At 46.6% G+C, this 22,136-nt stretch overlaps 1 protein-coding gene across 1 annotated transcript in view; it reads right to left on the reverse strand.

The window, feature by feature from the left end:
• slc35e1 (solute carrier family 35 member E1) overlaps positions 1–20,296 on the reverse strand; it is a gene marked incomplete at its 5' end in the record, with an annotated part of 91,147 nt that extends 70,851 nt beyond the window's left edge. The window contains one exon of the mRNA XM_086005017.1: positions 19,966–20,296. Coding sequence (XP_085861143.1) covers positions 19,966–20,296 — 331 coding nt within the window. The remainder of the gene's footprint in view (positions 1–19,965) is intronic.
• Between the last annotated feature and the right edge of the window lie 1,840 nt (positions 20,297–22,136).

Raw genomic sequence — 22,136 nt, forward strand, 5'->3', positions numbered from 1 at the left:
CGATCCTAGAATATGAAGGAAGTGGAGTAGGCGTCTCTCACCAACTCCCTGCAACATACATGGATCAGGGAGAAACTGGGGTGAGAGCTGGAGGTGGCGGAAAGAGGGACGGGAAGGGGAAACTGTTTGGCAGGGCGAGAGCGAGGCTAAGACGGGAACAGATCAGAGGGTTTGTAAACCAAAATTAATTTGAACATTTTTTTTTAAACCATAGGACAGGGAGTACCTGGATAGAGCCCAAGAGCTCTTGTTCGGAAAAAGGGTTTCAACTTTGGAGCAATCCAATGTGAGGTGGAGGCTTTAAAAAAAAAGATTAAATTGACACTCATTGTTATATATATATTGTAGCGTGAGGAACAGTCATTGCAGCCATCATGGAGAGATTGTTTTTGCTGCAAAGTGATTGGAGAAAATTTTTATTTTTGGTGGATGATAATTGGAGAGTGTAGAAAAGCTGTACGATACACACTCCGTAAAACAATGGGTTAATACTTGATTGTTGCAGAGCTGAAACTCAGACAAAAGACCTGTGCATCCTGGCGTTAGCAGAAGGTCAATGGAGACAGACGTCTGTTCGGCTAGAACCTGAACAAAACATCTCAAGGTTAACAAAAATGAGAGCACTTTGAGTTGGAGGTAACCTATTGACATGGGTAGGAGGGAGGAGACAGAGAGTAGGGATAATGGGTATGTACTCAAATCGGCAGGATGTGACTAAAGGTGTCCCTTAGGAATCTGTACTGGGGCCTCAGCTTTTCACTATATTTACAAATGATTTGGCTGAAGGAAGAGAGAGAGTCATATATCCGAGTTTGCTGACAATTCCCTACCCATGTAGCACTTCTTCACAAAGGGTAGTGAAAATCTGGAACGCTCCCTCAAAAAACTGTTGAAGCTGGGGGTCAATAGAAAATTTCAAAACTGAGATTGATATATTTTTATTAGGCAAGGGTAGTAAGATAGAATATAGATAGAATCATAGACTAGTACAGCACAGGAGGCCATTCGGTCCATCGAGTCTGCGCAACCAAGGCGGGTAAATGAAGTTAAGATACAGATCAGCCATGATCTGATTGAATGGCGGAATAGTGGGGAACCAAGGGTCTAATGAGAGTGAGGAACTTAAAGTAATTAATATTAGTAAAGAAAAAGTACTGGAGAAATTAATGGGACTAAAAGCCAACAAATCCCCTGGACCTGATGGCCTACATCCTAGGGTTCTAAAAGAGGTGGCTGCAGAGATAGTGGGTGCATTGGTTGTGATCTTCCAAAATTCTGTGGATTCTGAAATGGTCCCAGTGGATTAAAAGGTAGCAAATGCCCCTTCCTATCTCTGTAACCTCCTCCAGCCCTACAACCCACCAAGACCTCTGCGCTCCTCCAATTCTGCCCTCCTGTGCATCCCTGATTTCCATCACCCCATCATTGGCAGCTGTGCCTTTAGCTGCCTAGGCTCCAAGCTCAGAACTTCTCCTTCTAAGCCTCTTTGCCTCTCCTCCTTTAAGACGCTCCATAAAAGCTACCTCGATGGTCAAGCTTTTGATCACCTGTCCGAATCTCTCTGTGTGGCTCGGTGTCAAATGTTGTTCAATAACGCTCCTGTGAAGCACCTTGGGACATTTTACTATGTTAAAGGTGTTATATAAATGCAAGTTGTTGTTGTAGTCAAAAAACAAGTCCCCATTTTACATTTGTCACACACAGTAAACTGCTGCTGATAATTCCGATTGCCACTAGTAAAAAGGTTTGGTCAGTTCCACTTTATCTACATTTAAACTTACAGTTTAAATAAAACCTTTCACAAACTGTATTGGACCTTCCAATAATTCATTTGATGTATCACACCTCATAAAACGGATCCATGGGATCAGTGGTTCTGCGAAATTTTGTGCCGAATAAACAGAGAATACATTTTAAATTATCTGGCCCTGCCCAGCGTTTGAGCCTATCGCGCACAGATTTTTTTAAATTTGAAATATAGTTCAACAAGTGCAGAAATGGCAGAACAAGTGGGGAAAATCTGGCACAAGGCTAAATCAACACCTTCCCGCCCAGTTAAACAATTATCACAGGGACACGCAGACACCATATGTTTAATTTTCCCTTTTCCACAATGCCTTATTCACTGCTATGCAATAACCTCTTCCTTGCCCTTGCGGTGCTCAATTCCCATGCGTTGGGTTAAGTTAGATGCCAAGTAGTATTTCCTTTCGCAGAGAGTCATCACACTCGAACAGATGCCAGAACTCGAGAGGAGTATGGATTCACTCCCAGCCTTCAAAAGGAACTGGACAAGTTCCGAAGAGTGGAGGACATATTAGTTACAGAAGGTAGGTGAGGGTAGCAGTAATTATTGGTATCAATTACTACAGCTTGCTTGGTTAGCTTTAAGCTCCCCTAAAATGACCGTGGTGTTTTTTCTTTTGTTGTCTGTCCTAGGAGATTGCATGCTCAGAGCTTGTTCACTGCACCATGTCCGAGTGGGACAGTTGGTTTCTTCCCATCATTTTCTGATGCGTGCATATTAAACAGAGTAGCTGTCAAGGCCCCCGATACACACTCTACTGGTATTGTTTTGATAAGACAGCAGAGTTAGTTCTTACCAGTGTTTAGATGACTGAATACTTTAAGGACTGGATAGGCAGACTGGTGATATGAATCGGGAGCACTGTAAGTTGCTTATGAACATTATCAGAACTCAAGGTTTTAAAAAATTCATTCTCAGGATGTGGGCATCGCTGGCAAGACGGGCAGTAATTGCCCATCCCTAGTTACCTGGAGAAAGTGGGAGCAGTTCGATACAACCGAGTGGTTTGCTAGGCCACTTCAGAGGGCAGATAAGATTCAATCATGTTGGTGTAGGGCTGGTCACATGTAGGCCAGACTGGGTAGGACATTCATCTTATTATATTCAGCCAGTGTTAGAAACATAGAAGTTTTTGGCACAGGAGGCGGCTGTCTGGCCCTTACTGCCTGTGCTAAATAAAGGCCCTTTCAATACAATACAAATCGCTTTATTGGCATGATAAGGTACATCTTATGTTGCCAAAGCATCAAAATACATTTATGGTTGAACACATAAACGCGGTTCCATTCATACAGTGTATAAACAGGTATATCCCTGAGTTTATAAATATACATTCGCCTTATTTATATATACTCTTGTCTTAGTTTACTGGTTGTCCCTCTGTTCATGGCAAGCTGTAACATAGTGTGCCGCCAGTGTTACACAGCTTCTCTCCTCCCCCAGTAGGAATGGGAGTTTTTGGTTGTCAGTCAGATTTCTGAATTCAGAGCATATTTGTGAGAATTTTTGGTAGAAATTCTCTCTGATGCCCTGATATTTTCCACAGGCTGTGAGGAAGTGCATCTCTGTCTCAACTACTCCCTGACTGCAGTGAGAGCATATCCTGTCTTCTCTTGGCAGCCTGGTCTGCCTGTGTCTGCCTTTTTCGATCGCTAGGCTATGTTCGCTAAGTCTGTACCTTGTCAAGGTTCTTCTCAGTTTGTTATCCTTTACCATGGTCAGGTAATCAGCTATGTTGTATTGTCTGTTTAGGGCCAAGTAGCAATTGAGTTTGCTTTGGGTTTTTGTTGTTTCTGCCCAATATGACAAGATATTTTTCCTTTTGCTTAGCGACGATTGTGTTGGGTCGAATTCTTTATGTTACCCTGTCACTGTCCTGGGACTGGTTATTGTTAGTATTGTTATTAGTTACTTTATTGAGTCCCAGGACTAGTTGACTGAGGGTATTCTTCTTTATGGTCAGCTCTTGGCATTTCAGGGCGTCGTAGTGATAGCATTGGGGGTTGCTCATTTGTAGGTGATTCCAAAATTTGGTGGCTCTTTTTTGGATAGTGATTATTAATGGGTATTGGCCTAGTTCCGCCCTGCATGCGTTGTTTACTGTTTTCCTTTGAGTCCGGAGGATACTTTTACAGAATTCCGCATGTAGGATCTCAATTGGGTGTTTGTCCCATTTTGCAAAATCTTGTTGTGTTAGCGCCCCAGACCTCACTGCCATAGAGTGCAATTGGTTCAATTACTGATTTGAAAATTTTGAGCCAAATGCTAATTGGGATTTCTATTTGGATTGATTTTTTGATGGCATAGAAAGCCCTTCTTGCTTTCTCTTTCAGTTCATTCACAGCCAGTTTGAAGTTTCCCGTAGAACTGATTTTTAAGCCCAAGTATGTGTAGTGAGTGGTTTGTTCAATTTTGGTTGTTCCTACTGTGAAATTTATTGTGGGTCCATGTTGTTTGGATCTTTGCTGGAACACAAGGACTTTGGTTTTTTGGGGATTTATTGTCAGGGCCCAAGTCTGGCAGTAAGACTCCAGCAGGTCCAGGTTCTGCTGTAGACCCTCCTTAGTTGGTGACTTTCACGGGTCAGTCTCTCTCAGGTATGGGGATGTGTCACGGTGATAGCGGCAACTCAAGAGGAAAAGCATAATGCCGATCTGGGGTTGGAGGATTTAAGAGATGAAAATATTTTTCAGCCCATCTTTTAACAGCAATATCAAAGCCTATATGTGACCTCAAAAAAATCTTAATATATACTTAAATATATTCAGAATTATAGATTTCTGTTCAACACCAATCCGATCAGGCTATCAGGTGTCATAATCTGTGAAATTAAAACTATTGCCTTAAACTCACTGTCACAGCCATACTGCACATTGTGACATCTGTACTTTACAGGCCATTAAGTTTTAGTTTACACAAATTCTACAGTTTATTTTAAAATGACATAACCAGCAAGAGCAAAGTCAGGTTGACGCAGTACATGATGGGGTATTAATTAGACGTGGTGTTAGGGTATGTGGGTTTGTTTCTACAATAATAGAAGAAAATGATACTCTGTGCACATTACCCATTTAATGCTGCACAGCAGGTGCTTTTAAAATACTGGCACTGTAGAAAATACCATACGTTCGCCACAAGAAGGACATATATAGAATGTACAGCACAGAAACAGGCCATTCGACCCAACTGGTCCATGCCAGTGTTTATGCTCCTCTCCTCTCGCCCCTCTTTATCTAACCCTTTCAGCATATATAAATCTGCTGATGACACCAAACTTGGGGGTGTGGCAAACAGTGATGATGGTACCAATCAACTTAACAGGACATAGAAAGGCTAGCAGAATGGGCAGACAAGTGGCAGATGGAATTTAATAGAGAGAAGTGTGAGGTGATGCATTTTGGCAGAAGGAACAGGGAGAGGCAATATACACTTAATGGCACAGTTTTAAAGAGTGTGCAGGGACAGAGGGACCTGGGAGTTAATGTGCATAGGTCCCTGAAGGTGGCGGGACATATTGAGAGTGTGGTTAGCGAAGCATATGGGATCTTGGGCTTCATAAATAGAGGTATTGAGTACAAAAGTAGAGAAGTTATGCTGAACCTTTATAAAGCGCTGGTTAGGCCACAACTGGAGTATTGCGTCCAGTTCTGGTCACCACACTTTAGGAAGGATGTGAAGGCACGAGAGGGTGCAGAGGAGATTTACCAGAATGGTTCCGGGGATGGGGGATCTTAGCTACAAGGTCAGGTTGGAGAAGCTGGATTTGTTTTCATTAGAGCAAAGGGGGTTGAGGGGTGATTTGAAAGGTGTGCAAGATTATGACGGGTTTGGATAGGCTAGACGGGGAAAGGCTGTTCCCAGTAGTTGATGGTACAAGGACTAGGGGACACAGATTTACGGTTTTGAGCGAGATATACAGGGGGGACGTGAGGAAAAACTTTTTTTACACAGCGAGTGGTGAGGACCTGGAACTCGCTGCCGACAGAAGTGGTGGAAGCGAAGACTCTCAATGTTTTCAAGGAGAGACTGGATAGGCACTTGAGGGAAATAAACTTGCAGGGCTACAGGGATAGAGCGGTGGAATGGGACTGACTGGATTACTCTAGAGAGCCGGCACGGACTCGATGGGCTGAATGGCCATGTTGTAGGTCATGTCTTTCGAATGAGACATTAAACCGAGGCCCTGCCTGTCCTCGCAGGTGGACATAAAAGATATCATGGCGCAATTCGAAAAAGGGCAGAAGAGTTCTCCTCGGTGTCCTGGCCAATATTTGTCCCTGAACTAACATTACTAAAATAGATTATCTGGTGATTAACACATTGCTGTTTGTGGGAGCTTGCTATGCACAAATTGGCTGCCACGTTTCCTACATTATAACAGTGACTACACTTCAAAAGTACTTGATTGGCTGTAAAGCGCTTTGGGATGTACTGTGATTGTGAAAGGTGCTATAGAAATGCAAGTCTTTCTTTAGTTAAGCCCACACATAAATATATAATCTGAAGGACAGACGCACAGAAATCTCTGTGGTGCCGTGGTATTAAGTTCCTCACTGTGCTGTGCCACGATGCGACAGGACAGGACATGCCCAGATTGTACCAGCACGGTGGCATAGTGGTTAGCACTGTTGCCTCACAGCACCAGAAACCCGGGTTCGAATCCGGCCTCGGGTGACTGTCTGTGTGGAGTTTGCACATTCTCCCCGTGTTTGCGTGGGTTTTCTCCGGGTGCTCCGGTTTCCTCCCACAGTCCAAAGATGTGCAGGTTAGGTTGATTGGCTATGATAAATTGACCCTTAGTGTTAGGGGGATTAAATACGTGGGGTTACAGGGATAGGGTGGGATATGTGTTGGTGTAGGGGTTACGGGGATCGGGTGGGATATGTGTCGGTGCAGGCTCGATGGGCCGAAATGGCCTCTATCTGCACTGTGGGGTTTCTGTGATTCTGTACCGAGACAAAGAAACGGCAAACGGAGGCTAGCCAAAAAAAATGTTTGTCACTCCAGTGCGCTCACGCCAAACAAAGAGCAGCTGAATTCTCACTGAACTTGTCCGCCCCACTGCTCTGAGCTGGGGAATGGGATGCAGTCAGGTGGACCAGTCCAGGGGGTGGGGGGCCTTCAAATGTTCTCCTCTCTTTCTCCCCCCCCCCCCCCCCAAACTCCCCCCTCGGTGTGCTCAAGTAGGCATGTTTCATTCATGACCGATTATTTAACTTTGGAGGGCAACACAGGGGAGCCTGATCCAGTCGACACCCATCATGCAGGTCAGTGCACAGCAGTCAAGAGTGGGATCCCAAGTCCTACGAACTCCCAGCAACTTCATCTGGTCCAGCAATGTGCTGGCCATATACCAAGTGGTTGTTCTCCCGGGGGATGAAACTCCCCCTCCGGGACAGTGATGGGATGGAATGATGGAAAGCGGAGACAACGGAATTTTTAAAACCCCATTCCAATGAGGTGTGTTGAGGTGCGCTGCAGGAAGAGCTTGTGATGTTACAGGGAAATAATCCACAGGACATTACAGTGAATATCCATATGCCACATTCACTGTACTTCAGGAATTCTTCAAGGGGAAGAATCCTTTTCAAGTTACTTTCTCCTTTTTTTAAACTCACAGTTGCCCTTTCCCCCCCCCCCCAAATAACAAACATAACACAAACAACCCAAGCAGGAAATCTCCTCCCTCCCAACACTATTAATGCTGGATACAGCATCCTGGAGTAACTCTCCCTCCCTCTGGGGAAGCGTCTGACCTGCACTTCGACACAGCAATTTGAATTAAGCTAGATGCACTAACGTTTTTTTTTAAAATAGGGATAGGAAGAGAAACCAATAGAACCAAACTACATTTTTTGGACCTGAAGGGACACTTGCCCCCAAGAGCATCATTACTGCACAGTTTAAAGGAACTTAGGTGAGTGGACCATTGCTACCACTAACTCGTCACCATTCACACTGACACATGAAGTCTGAGAGCCCAGCTCTCCGCCACCCCCCAACATGTTGCCTTATGGGCCTGTGTTCTCCATTTTTCTCCCCTCTCAATATGCTCGACTGGAGAACTGAGTGAGTTGTTTCAGCAGCCAACTGGCTCTGACATCAAACAAGATGAATCTCTGATAAGGAAATCTAGGCCAGTCTCTGCCAGCTTGTGCAGAGATCTGATTGCAAAGTAGAAGCATGCTGGATGGTGCCAAGACAGGTGTGATCTCCTCCCGCTTACCCTCGACGCAGATGTTCAAACGCACAGATTGGAAGGCTTGTAATGAGATTTAGTCCCATCGATTGGTGGGTTCTGAAGTACTAACCGTCAGAGTGCTGCAGATTAGTCACAAGCTGGAAAGTGTTGCTGTTTACAACCACCGCAACTTGTTACACTCCCATGGCCGAGATAGCACTTGCTCAGAAACACCAGTCAGCCTGCACTAACTGGTAATGATCATGTGTGCTGTTGCACAATGACAACATCTTAAATTAAACAAAACAGCTAATCTGGGCAGAGTGCACTACCTCCCAAGAGGTATAATGTTACCGCAGAATTCCACATTCTGGTGGGTGAAAGAAAGGAAAGGAAGAGCTTGCATTTAAAAAAGGGGCGAGGGATAAACCCAGCATCCAAAGGCCAGTCAGTGGTGGGGAAACTTTGAGAGACAATAATCCAGGACAAAATTAAGTGTCATTTGGAAAAGTATGGGCTAAAAATGAAAGCCAGCACAGATTTGTTAAAGGCAAATCATGTTTGACTAGTTCTTTGATGACATAACGGAGAGGGTTGATGAGGCTAGTGCAGTTGATGTTGTGTATATTGACTTTCAAAAGACGTTTGACAAAGTACTACATTATAGATTTGTTAGCAAAATTAAAGCCCTTGGGATTAAAGAGACATTGGCAGCATGGATACAAAATTGGGCAAGGGACAGAGAGCAGAGAGTAGTGGTGAACGGTTGTTTTTCAGACTGGAAGGAAGTACAGTACAAGAAACTTTCGATTAACCGGCCACTAAATAACCGAAAATGTCGGTTAACCGGCAAAATTCAGGAGTCGGTTCAGGTAACTTTTTTTTACTTTTAGTTACTTTTTTTTTTAAACTCATTCTGGCTGTGCAAGCATCTAACTGAAGCTGTTGCTAAGCTACAGAGACACTTGCAAGCTGTGCTGATTGTTTTGAAGCTGTTAAGCAACAGGGTTTGTTGCTAGATACGGAGCTCAGAAGCTCCGTACGTTTTAACTATAGCGTTCGGTTATCCGGAATTGCTGATGAACCAGCAACACGTCGGTCCCGTCCGTGCCGGATACCAGAAAGTTTCCTGTATACAGTGGAGTTCCCCAGGGGCCGGTGTTCGGACCACTGCTCTTTTTGATACATATCAATGACCTGGACTGGGGTATACAGGGCATAATTTCAAAGTTTACAGATGATCCAAACTTGGAAATGTAGTAAACAATGAAGAGATTAGCAACAGACTTCAGGAGGACTTGGACAGTCTGGTGAAATGGGCAGACACATGGCAGATGAAATTTAACACAGAGAAGTGTGAAGTGATACATTTTAGTAGGGAGAATGAGGAGAGGCAATATAAACTAAATTGTACAAGTTTACAGGGGGTGCAGGAACAGAGAGCCCTGGGGGTGTACGTACACAAGTCTTTGAAGGTGGCAGGACAGGTTGAGAAGGCTGTTAAAAAAGCATATGGAATCTGTAGCTTTTTCAAGAGAATAGAATACAAAAGCAAGGAAGTTATGCTAAATCTTTATAAATCACTGGTTAGGCCTCAGCTGGAAGTAGTGTGTTCAATTCTGGGCACCACACTTCAGGAAAGATGTCAAGGCCTTGGAGAAGGTGCAGAGGAGATTTACTAGAATGGTACCAGGGATGAGGGACTTCAGTTATGTGGAGAGACTGGGGTTGTTCTCTTTAGAGCAGAGAAGGCTAAGAGGAGATCTGATAGAGGTGCTCAAAATCATGAATGGTTTTGATAAAGTAAATAAGGAGAAACTGTTTCCAGTGACAGAAGGGTCAGTAACCAGAGGCGACATGAGGAAACGTTTTTTTTTTACACCAGCTGTGGTGATCTGGAATACACTGCCTTAAAGTGTGATGGATACAGATTCAATAGTAACATTCAAAAGAAAATTGGATCAATGCTCGAAGGGAAAGAAAATTACAGGGCTATGGGGAAAGAGCAGGGGAGTGGGACTAAATGAATAGTTGTACCAAAGAACTGGCACAAGCACGGCCGCCTTCTGTGCTGCATTATTCTATGATTCTATTCGCCGGTGAGTTATACCCAGTGTCGTAGCCAATATTTATCCCTCAACCAACATAACAAAAACAGATTATCTGGTCATCACATTGCTGTTTGTGGGACCTTGCTGTGCGCAAATTGGCTGCCGCGTTTCCTACATTACTACAGTGACTCCACTTTAAAAGTACTTCATTGGCTGTAAAGCGCTTAGAGATGTCCAGTGGTCGTGAAAGGCGCTATAAACTGTATAAATGCAAGTCTTTCTTTCTTTCTTTATATAGTGACTGTCATAATCTCAGGACATCCCAAAGCACTTTACAGCCATTGAAGTAACTTAGAAGTGTTGTTGTGTAGGAAATGCAGCAGCTAATTTGCACACAGCAAGTTCCCACAAACAGCAGAGATAATGACCAGATAATCTGTGTGCTTTTTTTTAAAAAGTGATGTTGGTTGAAGGTTAAACATTGGCCAGGACAACTCCCGTGCTCTTTGAATAGTGCCATGGGATCTTTACATCCAATTGAGGGGGCAGACAGGGCCTCGTTTTAACATCTCCTCTGAAAGATGGGACCTCTGACAGTGCAGCACTCCCTCAGTACTACAGTGGAGTGTCAGCCTAGATTATGTGCTCGAGTCTCGAGAGTGGGATTTGAACCCACATTATTCTGACTCAGAGGCGAAGGTGCTGCCCACTCAGCCACGGCTGAGACAGTCCCGCCCAGTATGGTTATTGATATGGACGATTCAAAGAAAAGTTCATCAGGTAAAACTAACAACGTTTCCAATACATTTATCACCTTGAGTCATAAACACAGCAATAGTCATTTACTTTATCTCACTCCACTTCTCTTTGTCATACTCCTAATACGACACAGCAGCCTACGGCCCACAGGGCAGGGGTGGAGAAATACAACACAGCCTGCTGAGCCAGGCCCAGTTTACGCTGCACATTGATTTAATCAAGTTTGAGTCCACAGCTGCCTTTAGTAACGGCAGCTCGATAGGATTTAATGTTCACTGGAGTTCATGAAAACATTACTGGAGAGTGGGAGTTTTCACTAAATACGAGACATTAGCAAGAAGTAAAAAGCGTCCTGAAGGATGACACTGACTTCACACTCCATAAGGAGGAGTTGACATAATTCACCATCTGGGATGAGCATAAGTACAGCAAGTCGTAGCACTTAACTGGAACCTGTCCAGCAGAGAAGGTTGCTGAACAGCAGGACCATAGGGTTTGAAACCAAGGGCACGGATTTAAAATTACTGGGCCATTAGAACAGGATCAGCACACTCAGAGCCCGGTTACAAAGAGCAGCAGCTGGAGAAGGACTGATCTCATGGGGTCAGTGGATATCCTGCACTAACTTGCTGCACTGTGAATGGGCAGTAACTGGGGCCCAAATTACCCCCCCGCCCTACCCCGATTATGTCAACCAAGCACTCAGGCAAAAAATGAGGCATTAACCCTCATCTTACCACTCTATGGCAGGGTTCGACATACCGTCTCTCCTCTTACACACCTTTGGGATCACAGTAGCTTCACACAACAAGCCCTCAGGACAACTTCCTTTATTGCCTCTTTTTACCCCACCCCATCCCTCCACTCCTGAAGGTGCCGACTCATACAGTGGAGTAGTTGCTGGTAGTTCTCCAGTAACCTCAGTCAAGTGGTCATTAGTGAGCCAACACTGAAGTGGACCATGGAGAGCATTAGAGCCAAGCCCAGTCCTCACCCAGCATCCAGAACATGCACCAGGGGCTGCCATTTAGAGGAGGAGCCTCGACGATTCCCCCCTCCCCAGAGATACTGCAGAGCCCCAAAGGACAGAACCGTTAAAAATACATTAGGGTGGTCACCAAAATCGGACAGGCTCGCGATGAACGATAGTAAGTGCACGCAGAGGGTACTGACACGTGCAGCAACATGGCTGTCTCCAATGCCGGTTTTACTTCTTGGCCTACGTGGTGGGGCGGGAAGAGAAGAGGTGAAATCCAAATGAAGGTGCACCTGGGGCCGATTGATATCAGAGTGTGACTACAGGCCAGAGTTGGTGAGAAAATAACAAATACTGTACAGGAGTTATGTGCTGGTGTGGATAACTTCACATTTCTCCATTATATATTCCATTTGCCATGTTCTTGCCCACTCACGTTGCCTGTCTCTATCCCCTTGTAGCCTCCTTGCATCCTCCTCACAACTAACATTCCCACCCAGCTTTGTATCATCAGCAAACTTCGATAAATTACTTTTGGTCCCCTCCTCCAAACCATTGATATAGATTGTGAAAAGCTGAGGCCCAAGCACTGATCCTTGCGGTACCCCACTAGTTACACCCTGCCAACCCGAAAATGACCCGTTTATTCCTACTCTCTGTTTTCTGTCCGTTAACCAATCCTCAATCCATGCTAGTCTATTACCCCCAATCCCATGAGCCCTAATTTTGTTTAATAACCTCTTGTGTGGCACCTTATCAAATGCCTTCTGAAAATCCAAATACACCACATCCACTGGTTCCTCTTTAACTATTCTGCTAGTTACAACCTCAAAATTCTAACAGATTTGTCAAATAAGATTTCTCTTTCATCAATCTGTGTTGACTCTGCCCACGTGGAGTCGCGCTGGAGTGTCCCACAGTTGTGAAAGGCGCGACGCAAAGGCAACTTCTTTCTTCTCTATACTATAATTTAGGATGAAACTTCAATTATATTATACATTCTCGACACACTCAGAAACATGTTTCTCCAACAATATTGTTGTCGACAATGTCATTGCAAGGTAAAAATTTAAATTACAGTTGAACCCTACTAGATAACAACCTTCCAAACCAAGCACTTTTTAAAATAACCAAGCACTTTTTAAAATCTTGATTGAAAATGTGAAGCAAGTCCCACTAGTTTAAACACTAAGTCAACAGCTTGCTTTAACATTGGAGGTAGAGCAGCTGTTTAAACACTGTGCTGTATAAAAGGGACTGGAGTCCACAGCTGGAATACTGTGTGCAGTTCTGGTCGCCACACGATAGGAAGGATGTGATTGCTTTGGAGAGGGTGCAGAGGAGATTCACCAGGATGTTACCTGGGCTGGAGCGCTTCAGCTATGAAGAAAGACTGGACAGGCTGGGGTTGTTTTCCTTGGAGCAGAGAAGGCTGAGGGGGGACCTGATTGAGGTGTACAAAATTATGAGGGGCATAGATAGAGTAGATAGAAAGGAACTTTTTCCCTTAGTAGAGGGGTCAATAACAAGGGGGCATAGATTCAAGGTAAGGGGCAGGAGGTTTAGAGGGGATTTGAGGAAGAACTTTTTCACCCAGAGGGTGGTTGGAATCTGGAACTCACTGCCTGAAAGGGTGGTAGAGGCAGGAACCCTCACAACATTCAAGAAGCATTTGGATGAGCACTTGAAATGCCATAGCATACAAGGCTACGGACCAAATGCTGGAAAATGGGATTAGATTAGACAGGGCTTGATGGCCGGCGCGGACGCGATGGGCCGAAGGGCCTCTTTCCGTGCTGTATAACTCTATGACTCTATAACAGCCAATAGGAAGGTGCTCCATAAACTCAGAATATTACTCCAAAGTAAACCAAGAAAGTTATGGTCAGAGGACATCAATAAAGCTTTTTAAATTGAAACCGCGAGGATCAAATTTGTTACTCAGTGACAAATGTGAGGAATAATCTGCCAGTTAAGGCAGTAGGGACAAATGGGGAGAGTTAGGGTACCAGGGGGATAGGCTCAGACAAGAGAGTTAGCATATCGTGAACGGTGGAAGGGGGGGTGGTGGGGAGAAAGAAAGGGTCTTTGATGGGAGAGTTAGGGTACCAGAGGTTTAGGCTTTTATGGGCCAAATGGCCTTTTCTCAACTCTGCCTTTAATATGCTGTTAATGGTAAAGTAGTAGGACCAGAGGCCTGGGAGCATGTTGCCTACCTGCTATCAACATTTACACCAGAAAAGGTGAAAAGAAAAAAACTAGTAAGAAAGCGATACTGCACTAAATTCTTTGTTTCGGTATTCACACTGTTTCATTGAAACTAATGGATAGTTCCATTGTTTAGCAGAGTACACTATATATGGCACATTATATGATTCCCTCACATTTTCTCCTCTTCTGAAGGTGGTCACTGATACAGGGACATGGTTTCACAAGGGCTGGCCCTCCACTACCTCAGCCAAGTCACCATTCATGCCAGTTTTGAAGCGAGCGTTGACAAGCTACTGGACTCGGAGCGGGAAGGGCATCCCATTGGAGCCCAATCCTGTGATGTCCAGTCCTGTCCTCAAATACGTTACCACAGGAGTCACTGGATAGCGATCAGGAGCGAATCCCGATCAGGGGTGCTGACGCATTACTAAAGCCAACCCACCAGTGTGCAGCTAACCAGGAATCCGACTTGGACCCACTGCTCTGTGTGGCTCAACTGGGGCTGAGAGCAACCAGTCATATTTCAACGAGATTTAGAGAAACTGCCAAACCGTATACATCAGGTCACAGGTTGCTAAGAATTGAAGAGTCGGCGAGGATTTGAAAGTACCTATGCTATGCTCATCTGCAGTGTCATTATTCCCATCACTTATTGTTAATAATATGATATTAGGGGACGACTCTTTTTGGGGACATGAAAGTCCTTTGGCAGAATGAGGGCAGACTGCACAAATACTGAAAACAAGACTTGTGACCTCAATCCCAGAAATAACCACCTTTATCAGTGGGATAAAAATAGATCTATTAATTTTGCGAAGCTATGCTCTCATACCTCCGCACTGCAGTAGATGGAAACCCGCAATGAACAGCCACTGAACATTGCGCATTATCTCTTGCCTCTTGTTATGCCACACATCTAGTAGAAACAGCCTCAGGGTATTTTGTGTGGAGCTTCCAGTCTGTGATTTCATGAAATTCCACTCCAGTATTATTAATGGGGAGGCACTGGGATGTTGGCAGCACACCCCATTCATGATGTCATGGGAAAGGAATCCCAGGGCACACCTCAAACCTGTAGCATTTGAGCAAGCAACATAGCTACAAGGGGTTAGCGAACAGACAGGATGCAAAGAGCTGGACCCAGACAAATCACAGAGGATAGCATGGAGGGGCCCAGGACAAAGCTGAGAGAAATGCAGAGTAACAATATCTGGGATAGAGTTACAGGCCAGTCAGGAAACTAACTTTTATTCAGGTTATTTACTCAGGAAATTAATTACCATAAAAAGAAAAGAACTTGCATTTATACAGCACTTGTCACATCTCAGCATGTCCCAAAACATTTCACAGCCAATGAAGTACTTTTAATTCATAGTCACTACTATTTTGTAAGAAATCACCAAATTGCACATAGCAAGATCCCACAAACAGCAATGACAAATGACAATCTGTTTTGGTGGTGTTGGTTGAGGGATGAATATCATAGAACCTAAAAGGGCAGAAGGGACCATTCGGCCCATTGTACCTGTGCTGGCTCTTTGAAAGAGCTATCCAATTAATCCCACTCCACTGCTCTTTCTGCTATTGGCCAAGACACTGGGAGAACACTCTGTTCTTACTGAAATAGTGCCGTGGGATCTTTTACATCCACCTGAGCAGGTAGACAGGGCCTGGGTTTGGTTTAACATCTCATCTAAAAGACAGCACCTCTGACAGTGCAGCACTGAAGTGGATCTATAGCTAAAGGATAGGTTTAAAAAAAAACCTTTAACATCCATTTTAAAAATAACAGTAAAGCTGGAACTCTCTGCTGGCCTAGTGGGTAAAGACACCACCTGAGGATAGCACATAGCCAAACAGGCCAGAAGGGCCTGGTCCATGCGGAGTCAATTGGTGTTAGTCAGGGCAGTAATTGGTACAATTGGCCTCAGTGTCCCCTCAGCAAGGGCCATCACTCCTGACTGTGATTCAGCTACTAACTGCTGCTGGAAAGCGCAAGTCAGGCAAGGAAAGACTGGCTGTGCTGCCCCTCAAGGTTGAACAGCCTACTAACGCTCCCTGTCTAGGCTCATGGAAAAATGGGACCTGCAAGTGGATCTGCTGATATGCCCTAGCGAGAGTCTGTACCTTCAGGAGAGGAGTGACACAAGGGGGTAGGAAGATGGGGAAACAGTGAAGTTGTTCAGCATGGTGGACAGCAGGCTCCTCTCCACCCCCTCCCCCAGTTCTTTGCTCTCTGTGTTGCCGTAAGCAGACATAAAACAGAGGCCAGGCACTGATCTAGAGATGGACGAGAGCGAAAACCTGGCAAATCCGAAACCAAGCCCCCTTACAAACCTCCAGCCGCCCACCTCAGAAGGCTGAAGCGAGCAGGTCACTCTCCCTCTCAAACTGCCCGCAATGTCTGATAATAAAGATTAGAGAGATGCCATACAGTAGTGCTTTTCACTACCATACCACCAATGCCCCCAACACACTGCAAACAAAACAGCCTATCCTACCGAACACCCCTCATGCATGGGCATAGGAGGCAGAGACATCTTGGACCACTGTAAAAACACATCTCATCACTCCGCACAATACCTTCAGGAATCTGGAATCCAGAACTGGGACTCCCAACTTTAATACATTGGTCGAGTTGTCAGACCAAAACCAGGCAGCTAAATTCTGTTACACAGAGACTCATTAACCCACACATACGTTTCCCCACGAAACCAAAACAGACTGCCCGCTGCAAATCACATTAACACTCGCTTTCTCATCTACATTCTCAACAACCATTTTAATATATTGAACATCTAGTGAGCATTGGAGCAATACACATACAGACACCAACATAGACATACACAAATGTACAAGATCAGAAAGATAGAATCGTCCATCAGGCTGGTTCCAGAAAAAAAATCACACGTCCTTATGGAGATACTAACACACAGGCTGACCAACATATGCTGACAGACAGCAACATACTCCAACACACATGCTGACATTAACAGATAATACTCAGACTGACACACACTGAACCGAACAAATGCACACACATACACACTGACTGACACACACAGACAGACAGACACCAACACACACAGACACTAACACAAACAGACAGAAACACACACAGGCAGGCAGACGCTAACACACACCGACAGACAGTCACTAACACATACTGACAGATACTAATTATAATAATGGGGAATAAGGAAATGGCAGAGAAATTAAACAAATATTTTGTCTCTGTCTTCATGGAAGAAGACGCAAAAAACCTCCCGAAAATAGTGGACAACCGAGAGTCTAGTGAGAATGAGAAACTGAAAGATACTAGTATTAGTAAAAAAGTAGTACTGGAGAAATTAATGGGACTGAAATCCGATTAATCCCCTGGACCTGATGGCCTACATCCTAGGGTTTTGAAAAAGGTGGCTATAGAGATAATGGATACATTGGTTGTCATTTTCCAAAATCCCATAGATTCTAGAACGGTTCCCGTGGATTGGAACTCAGCAAATGTAACCCCACTATTTAAGAAAGGAGGGAGAGAGAAAACAGGGAACTACAGACCAGTTAGCCTGACATCAGTAGTGGGAAAATGCTAGAATCTATTATTAAGGACGTGGTAACAGGGCACTTAGAAAATAATAATAGGATTGGGCAGAGTCAACACAGATTTATGAAAGGGAAATTAATTGTGTTTGACAAATCTGTTGGAGTTTTTTAAGGTTGTAACTAGCAGAATAGATAAGAGGGAACCAGTGGATGTGGTGTATTTGGATTTTCAGAAGGCATTCGATAAGGTGCCACACAAGAGGTTATTAAGCAAAATTAGGGCTCATGGGATTGGGGGTAATATACTAGCATGGATTGAGGATTGGTTAACGGACAGAAAACAGAGAGTAGGAATAAATGATTTGGATGAGGGGACCAAATGGAATATATCCAAGTTTGCTTATGATGGTACAAGGACTAGGGGACACAGATTTAAGGTTTTGGGCAAGAGATACAGGGGGAAGTGAGGAAAAACTTTTTTACGAAGCCAGTGGCGAGGACCTGGAACTCGCTACCGACGGAAGTGGTGGAAGCGGAGACACTCAATGTTTTCAAGGGGAGACTGGATAGGCACTTGAGGGAAATAAACTTGCAGGAAATAAACTTGCAGGGCTACGGGGATAGAGTGGGGGAATGGGACTGACTGGATTGCTCTACAGAGAGCCGGCATGGACTCGATGGGCCGAATGGCCTCCTTCTGTGTCGTTATGACTATGATACAAAGCTGGGTGGGAATGTAAGTTGTGAGGAGGATGCAAAGAGGATTCAAGGGGATAGAGACAGGCTAGGTGAGTGGGCAAGAATATGGCAAATGGAATATAATGTGGAGAAATGTGAAGTTATCCACTTTGGTAGGAAAAATAGAAAAGCAGAGTATTTTTTTTTAAATAGTGAGAGATTGGGAAATGTTGGTGTTCAGAGGGACCTAGGTGTCCTTGTACACGAATCACTGAAAGTTAACATGCAGGTACAGCAAGCAATTAGGAAAGCAAATGGTATGTTGGCCTTTATTACAAGAGGATTTGAGTATAAGAGTTAAGGGCCTAGAAATTGGGTTGGGGCGCCAAAGTCGCCTGAGCGCAGGATTTAGCGCAGCATTCGAGGTTTTAGCGATCGTCAGATATTCAGTTTCATTGCCCTTAGAGGGAGACGGGGCAAGGCTCGAGGCGCTCCGCGTCCCTCTTAGGGCGCTGAAACTGAATATCGCAGCGCAACGTGCCGCAGCGCCACACGCTGCGGTACTGCAGGCCTTCCTCCCATTGTTAAGGGGGAGGGGCCTGTAACAGCACGATCCCCGCTCGCGAGTGCCGGCAAACGAGCCCGGCACCAAGGAGAAGTGCCGGGCTTTCGGGAAACAGCCGGCAATGCCCGGGGGGGGGGGGGGGGGTCAGGAGGCCGGGGACGGAGGTGCTGGCAGGCAGCTGCCGAAAAAGGCAGCCGCCGAAAAAGGCAGCCGCCCCGCACCTCCACCTTAACTTGCGCCGCTGTCGGCACAGCAAGGCCCCGTGAACTGGGCGCGGGCAGCGAACGGCGCAACTGCGCCGTTCGCTACCAAATATCGCGAACGGGGTGCTGCGCACACCGATGACGTCATCAATGGCGGCGCAACGCAAATGGCTAACGCCACCATTAGCGCGGGAGGCGCAGCCAGTGGCGCTACAGCCACTGACTGCCTCTTTAGGCGCTAACAGGTGGCGCTACTCATCCAATTTTTCCCCCAAGATGTCTTACTGCAATTATATAGGGCCCTGGTGAGACCACAGCTGGAGTATTGTGTACAGTTTTGGTCTCCTTACCCAAGGAAGGATATACTTGTCATAGAGGGAGTGCAACAAAGGTTCACCAGACTGGTTCCTGGGATGGGGGGGATTGTCCTATGCGAACAGATTGAGTAGACTGGGCCTATATTCTCTAGAGTTTAGAAGAATGAGGGGTGATCTAATTGAAACATTCAGGGCTTGACAGGGTAGATGCAGGGAGGATGTTTCTCCTGGCTGGGGAGTCTAGAACCAGGGGTCACAGTCTCAGAATAAGGGGTCGGCCATTTAGGAGTGAGATGAGGAGAAATTTCTTCACTCAGAGGGTGGTAAATCTTTGAAATTCTCTACCTCAGAGGGCTGTGGAGGCTCAGTTGTTGAGTATATTCAAGACAGAGATCAATAGATTTTTGAATATTAATTGAATCAAGGGATATGGAGATCAGGCAGGAAAGTGAAGTGAGGTAGATGATCAGCCATGATCTCAATGAATGGTGGAGCAGGCTCGAAGGGCCAAATGGCCGACTCTGCTCCTATTTCTTATGTTCTTAACACACAAACAGACAGCCACGAGCGCGCGCAGACAGACACGAGCGCGCACACACAGACTGACACGAACACAGACAGACACGAGCGCGCACAGACACTAACTCACACTCGGACGGCCCTCCGCTCCCTACCTGTGTGCGCGTAGGACACGGGTACTTTCCAGATGCTGATGTGGGCCGACACCGAGGCGAAGTACTTGCCGAAGGCGAGTGGCAGGAGAAGGCGGCTGAAGTAGCGCGGCGGTAGCTCGCCGGCCGCGGGGATGTTCCAGGCGCGGATCAGCGGCGGCAGGAAGGCGCAGATTGAGAGGATGTGGAAGAGCGACACGGTGACCGGGTACGGGAAATTGTTGAGGATCACCTTGTTGATGACATTGCCGCCCGAGCTGACGGTGTACCAGCAGAGGCAGAGGGTGAAAACCCGCAACCCGTCCCTCAGCAGCGACTGCCGCGCTCCGCCATCTTACACCGCCCGGCCGTCACTGCGTCAACGCGCCCGGCCGTCACTGCGTCACCGCACCCGCGGAGGGGCGGGGCCGCGCCCTCATTAACATTCAGCACCAGACCTCATTATTAATATTCATAATCCAGCAGCACCGTCCAAAGACTTAGAAACATAGAAGATAGGAGCAGGAGTAGGCCATTCGGCGCTTCGAGCCTCAATGAGATCATGGCTGATCATCCAAATTCAGTAGATAGCAAAATATTGCAGATGCTGGATGTCTTGTTTTACACACTTTGTATAAAACTAATAAATTGCAGGACAACGGAGTATTACAGTTTAACTCTTTTATTAAGCACTAGCTGGAGTGCCCGGCGGTGCCAAGGGTTTTTTGAGGGCGTGTTGTTGTTGGAAGAGAGAGAGAGAAAGACTGGGGGGAGAAGAGAGAGACACAGGGGAAAAGAGAGAGACACGGGGGAAAAGAGAGAGACACGGGGGAGAAGAGAGAGATGGGGGGAGAAGAGAGAGACACGGGGGAGAAGAGAGAGATGGGGGGAGAAGAGAGAGACACGGGGGAGAAGAGAGAGATGGGGGAGAAGAGAGAGATGGGGGAGAAGAGAGAGACACGGGGAGAAGAGAGAGACACGGGGGAGAAGAGAGAGACACGGGGGAGAAGAGAGAGATGGGGGAGAAGAGAGAGACACGGGGGAGAAGAGAGACATGGGGGAGAAGAGAGAGACAGGGGGGAGAAGAGAGAGACACGGGGGAGAAGAGAGAGACGGGGGAGAAGAGAGAGATGGGGGGAGAAGAGAGAGACACGGGGGAGAAGAGAGAGATGGGGGGAGAAGAGAGAGACACGGGGGAGAAGAGAGAGATGGGGGGAGAAGAGAGAGATGGGGGGAGAGAGAGAGATGGGGGGAGAAGAGAGAGACACGGGGGAGAAGAGAGAGACACGGGGGAGAAGAGAGAGACACGGGGGAGAAGAGAGAGATGGGGGAGAAGAGAGAGACACGGGGGAGAAGAGAGACATGGGGAGAAGAGAGAGACAGGGGGGGAGAAGAGAGAGACACGGGGAGAAGAGAGAGACGGGGGAGAAGAGAGAGACACGGGGGAGAAGAGAGAGACACGGGGGAGAAGAGAGAGATGGGGGAGAAGAGAGAGACGGGGGGAGAAGAGAGAGACGGGGGGAGAAGAGAGAGACGGGGGAGAAGAGAGAGACGGGGGGGGAGAAGAGAGAGACGGGGGGGAGAAGAGAGAGACGGGGGGGAGAAGAGAGAGACGGGGGGAGAAGAGAGAGACGGGGGGGAGAAGAGAGAGACGGGGGAGAAGAAGAGAGAGACGGGGGGAGAAGAGAGAGACGGGGGGAGAAGAGAGAGACGGGGGAGAAGAGAGAGACGGGGGGAGAAGAGAGAGACACGGGGGGAGAAGAGAGAGACGGGGGGGAGAAGAGAGAGACGGGGGGAGAAGAGAGAGACGGGGGGGAGAAGAGAGAGACGGGGGGAGAAGAGAGAGACGGGGGGGAGAAGAGAGAGACGGGGGGGAGAAGAGAGAGACGGGGGAGAAGAGAGAGACGGGGGGGGAGAAGAGAGACGGGGGGGAGAAGAGAGAGACGGGGGGGAGAAGAGAGAGACGGGGGAGAAGAGAGAGACGGGGGAGAAGAGAGAGACGGGGGGAGAAGAGAGAGACGGGGGGAGAAGAGAGAGACACGGGGGAGAAGAGAGAGACGGGGGGGGGAGAAGAGAGAGACGGGGGGGAGAAGAGAGAGACACGGGGGAGAAGAGAGAGACACGGGGGAGAAGAGAGAGACACGGGGAGAAGAGAGAGATGGGGGGAGAAGAGAGAGACGGGGGAGAAGAGAGAG

Source organism: Somniosus microcephalus, chromosome 13 (assembly GCF_052327205.1).
Source record: "Somniosus microcephalus isolate GS21.2 chromosome 13, FLI_Smic_1.0, whole genome shotgun sequence".
NCBI lineage: Eukaryota > Metazoa > Chordata > Chondrichthyes > Squaliformes > Somniosidae > Somniosus > Somniosus microcephalus.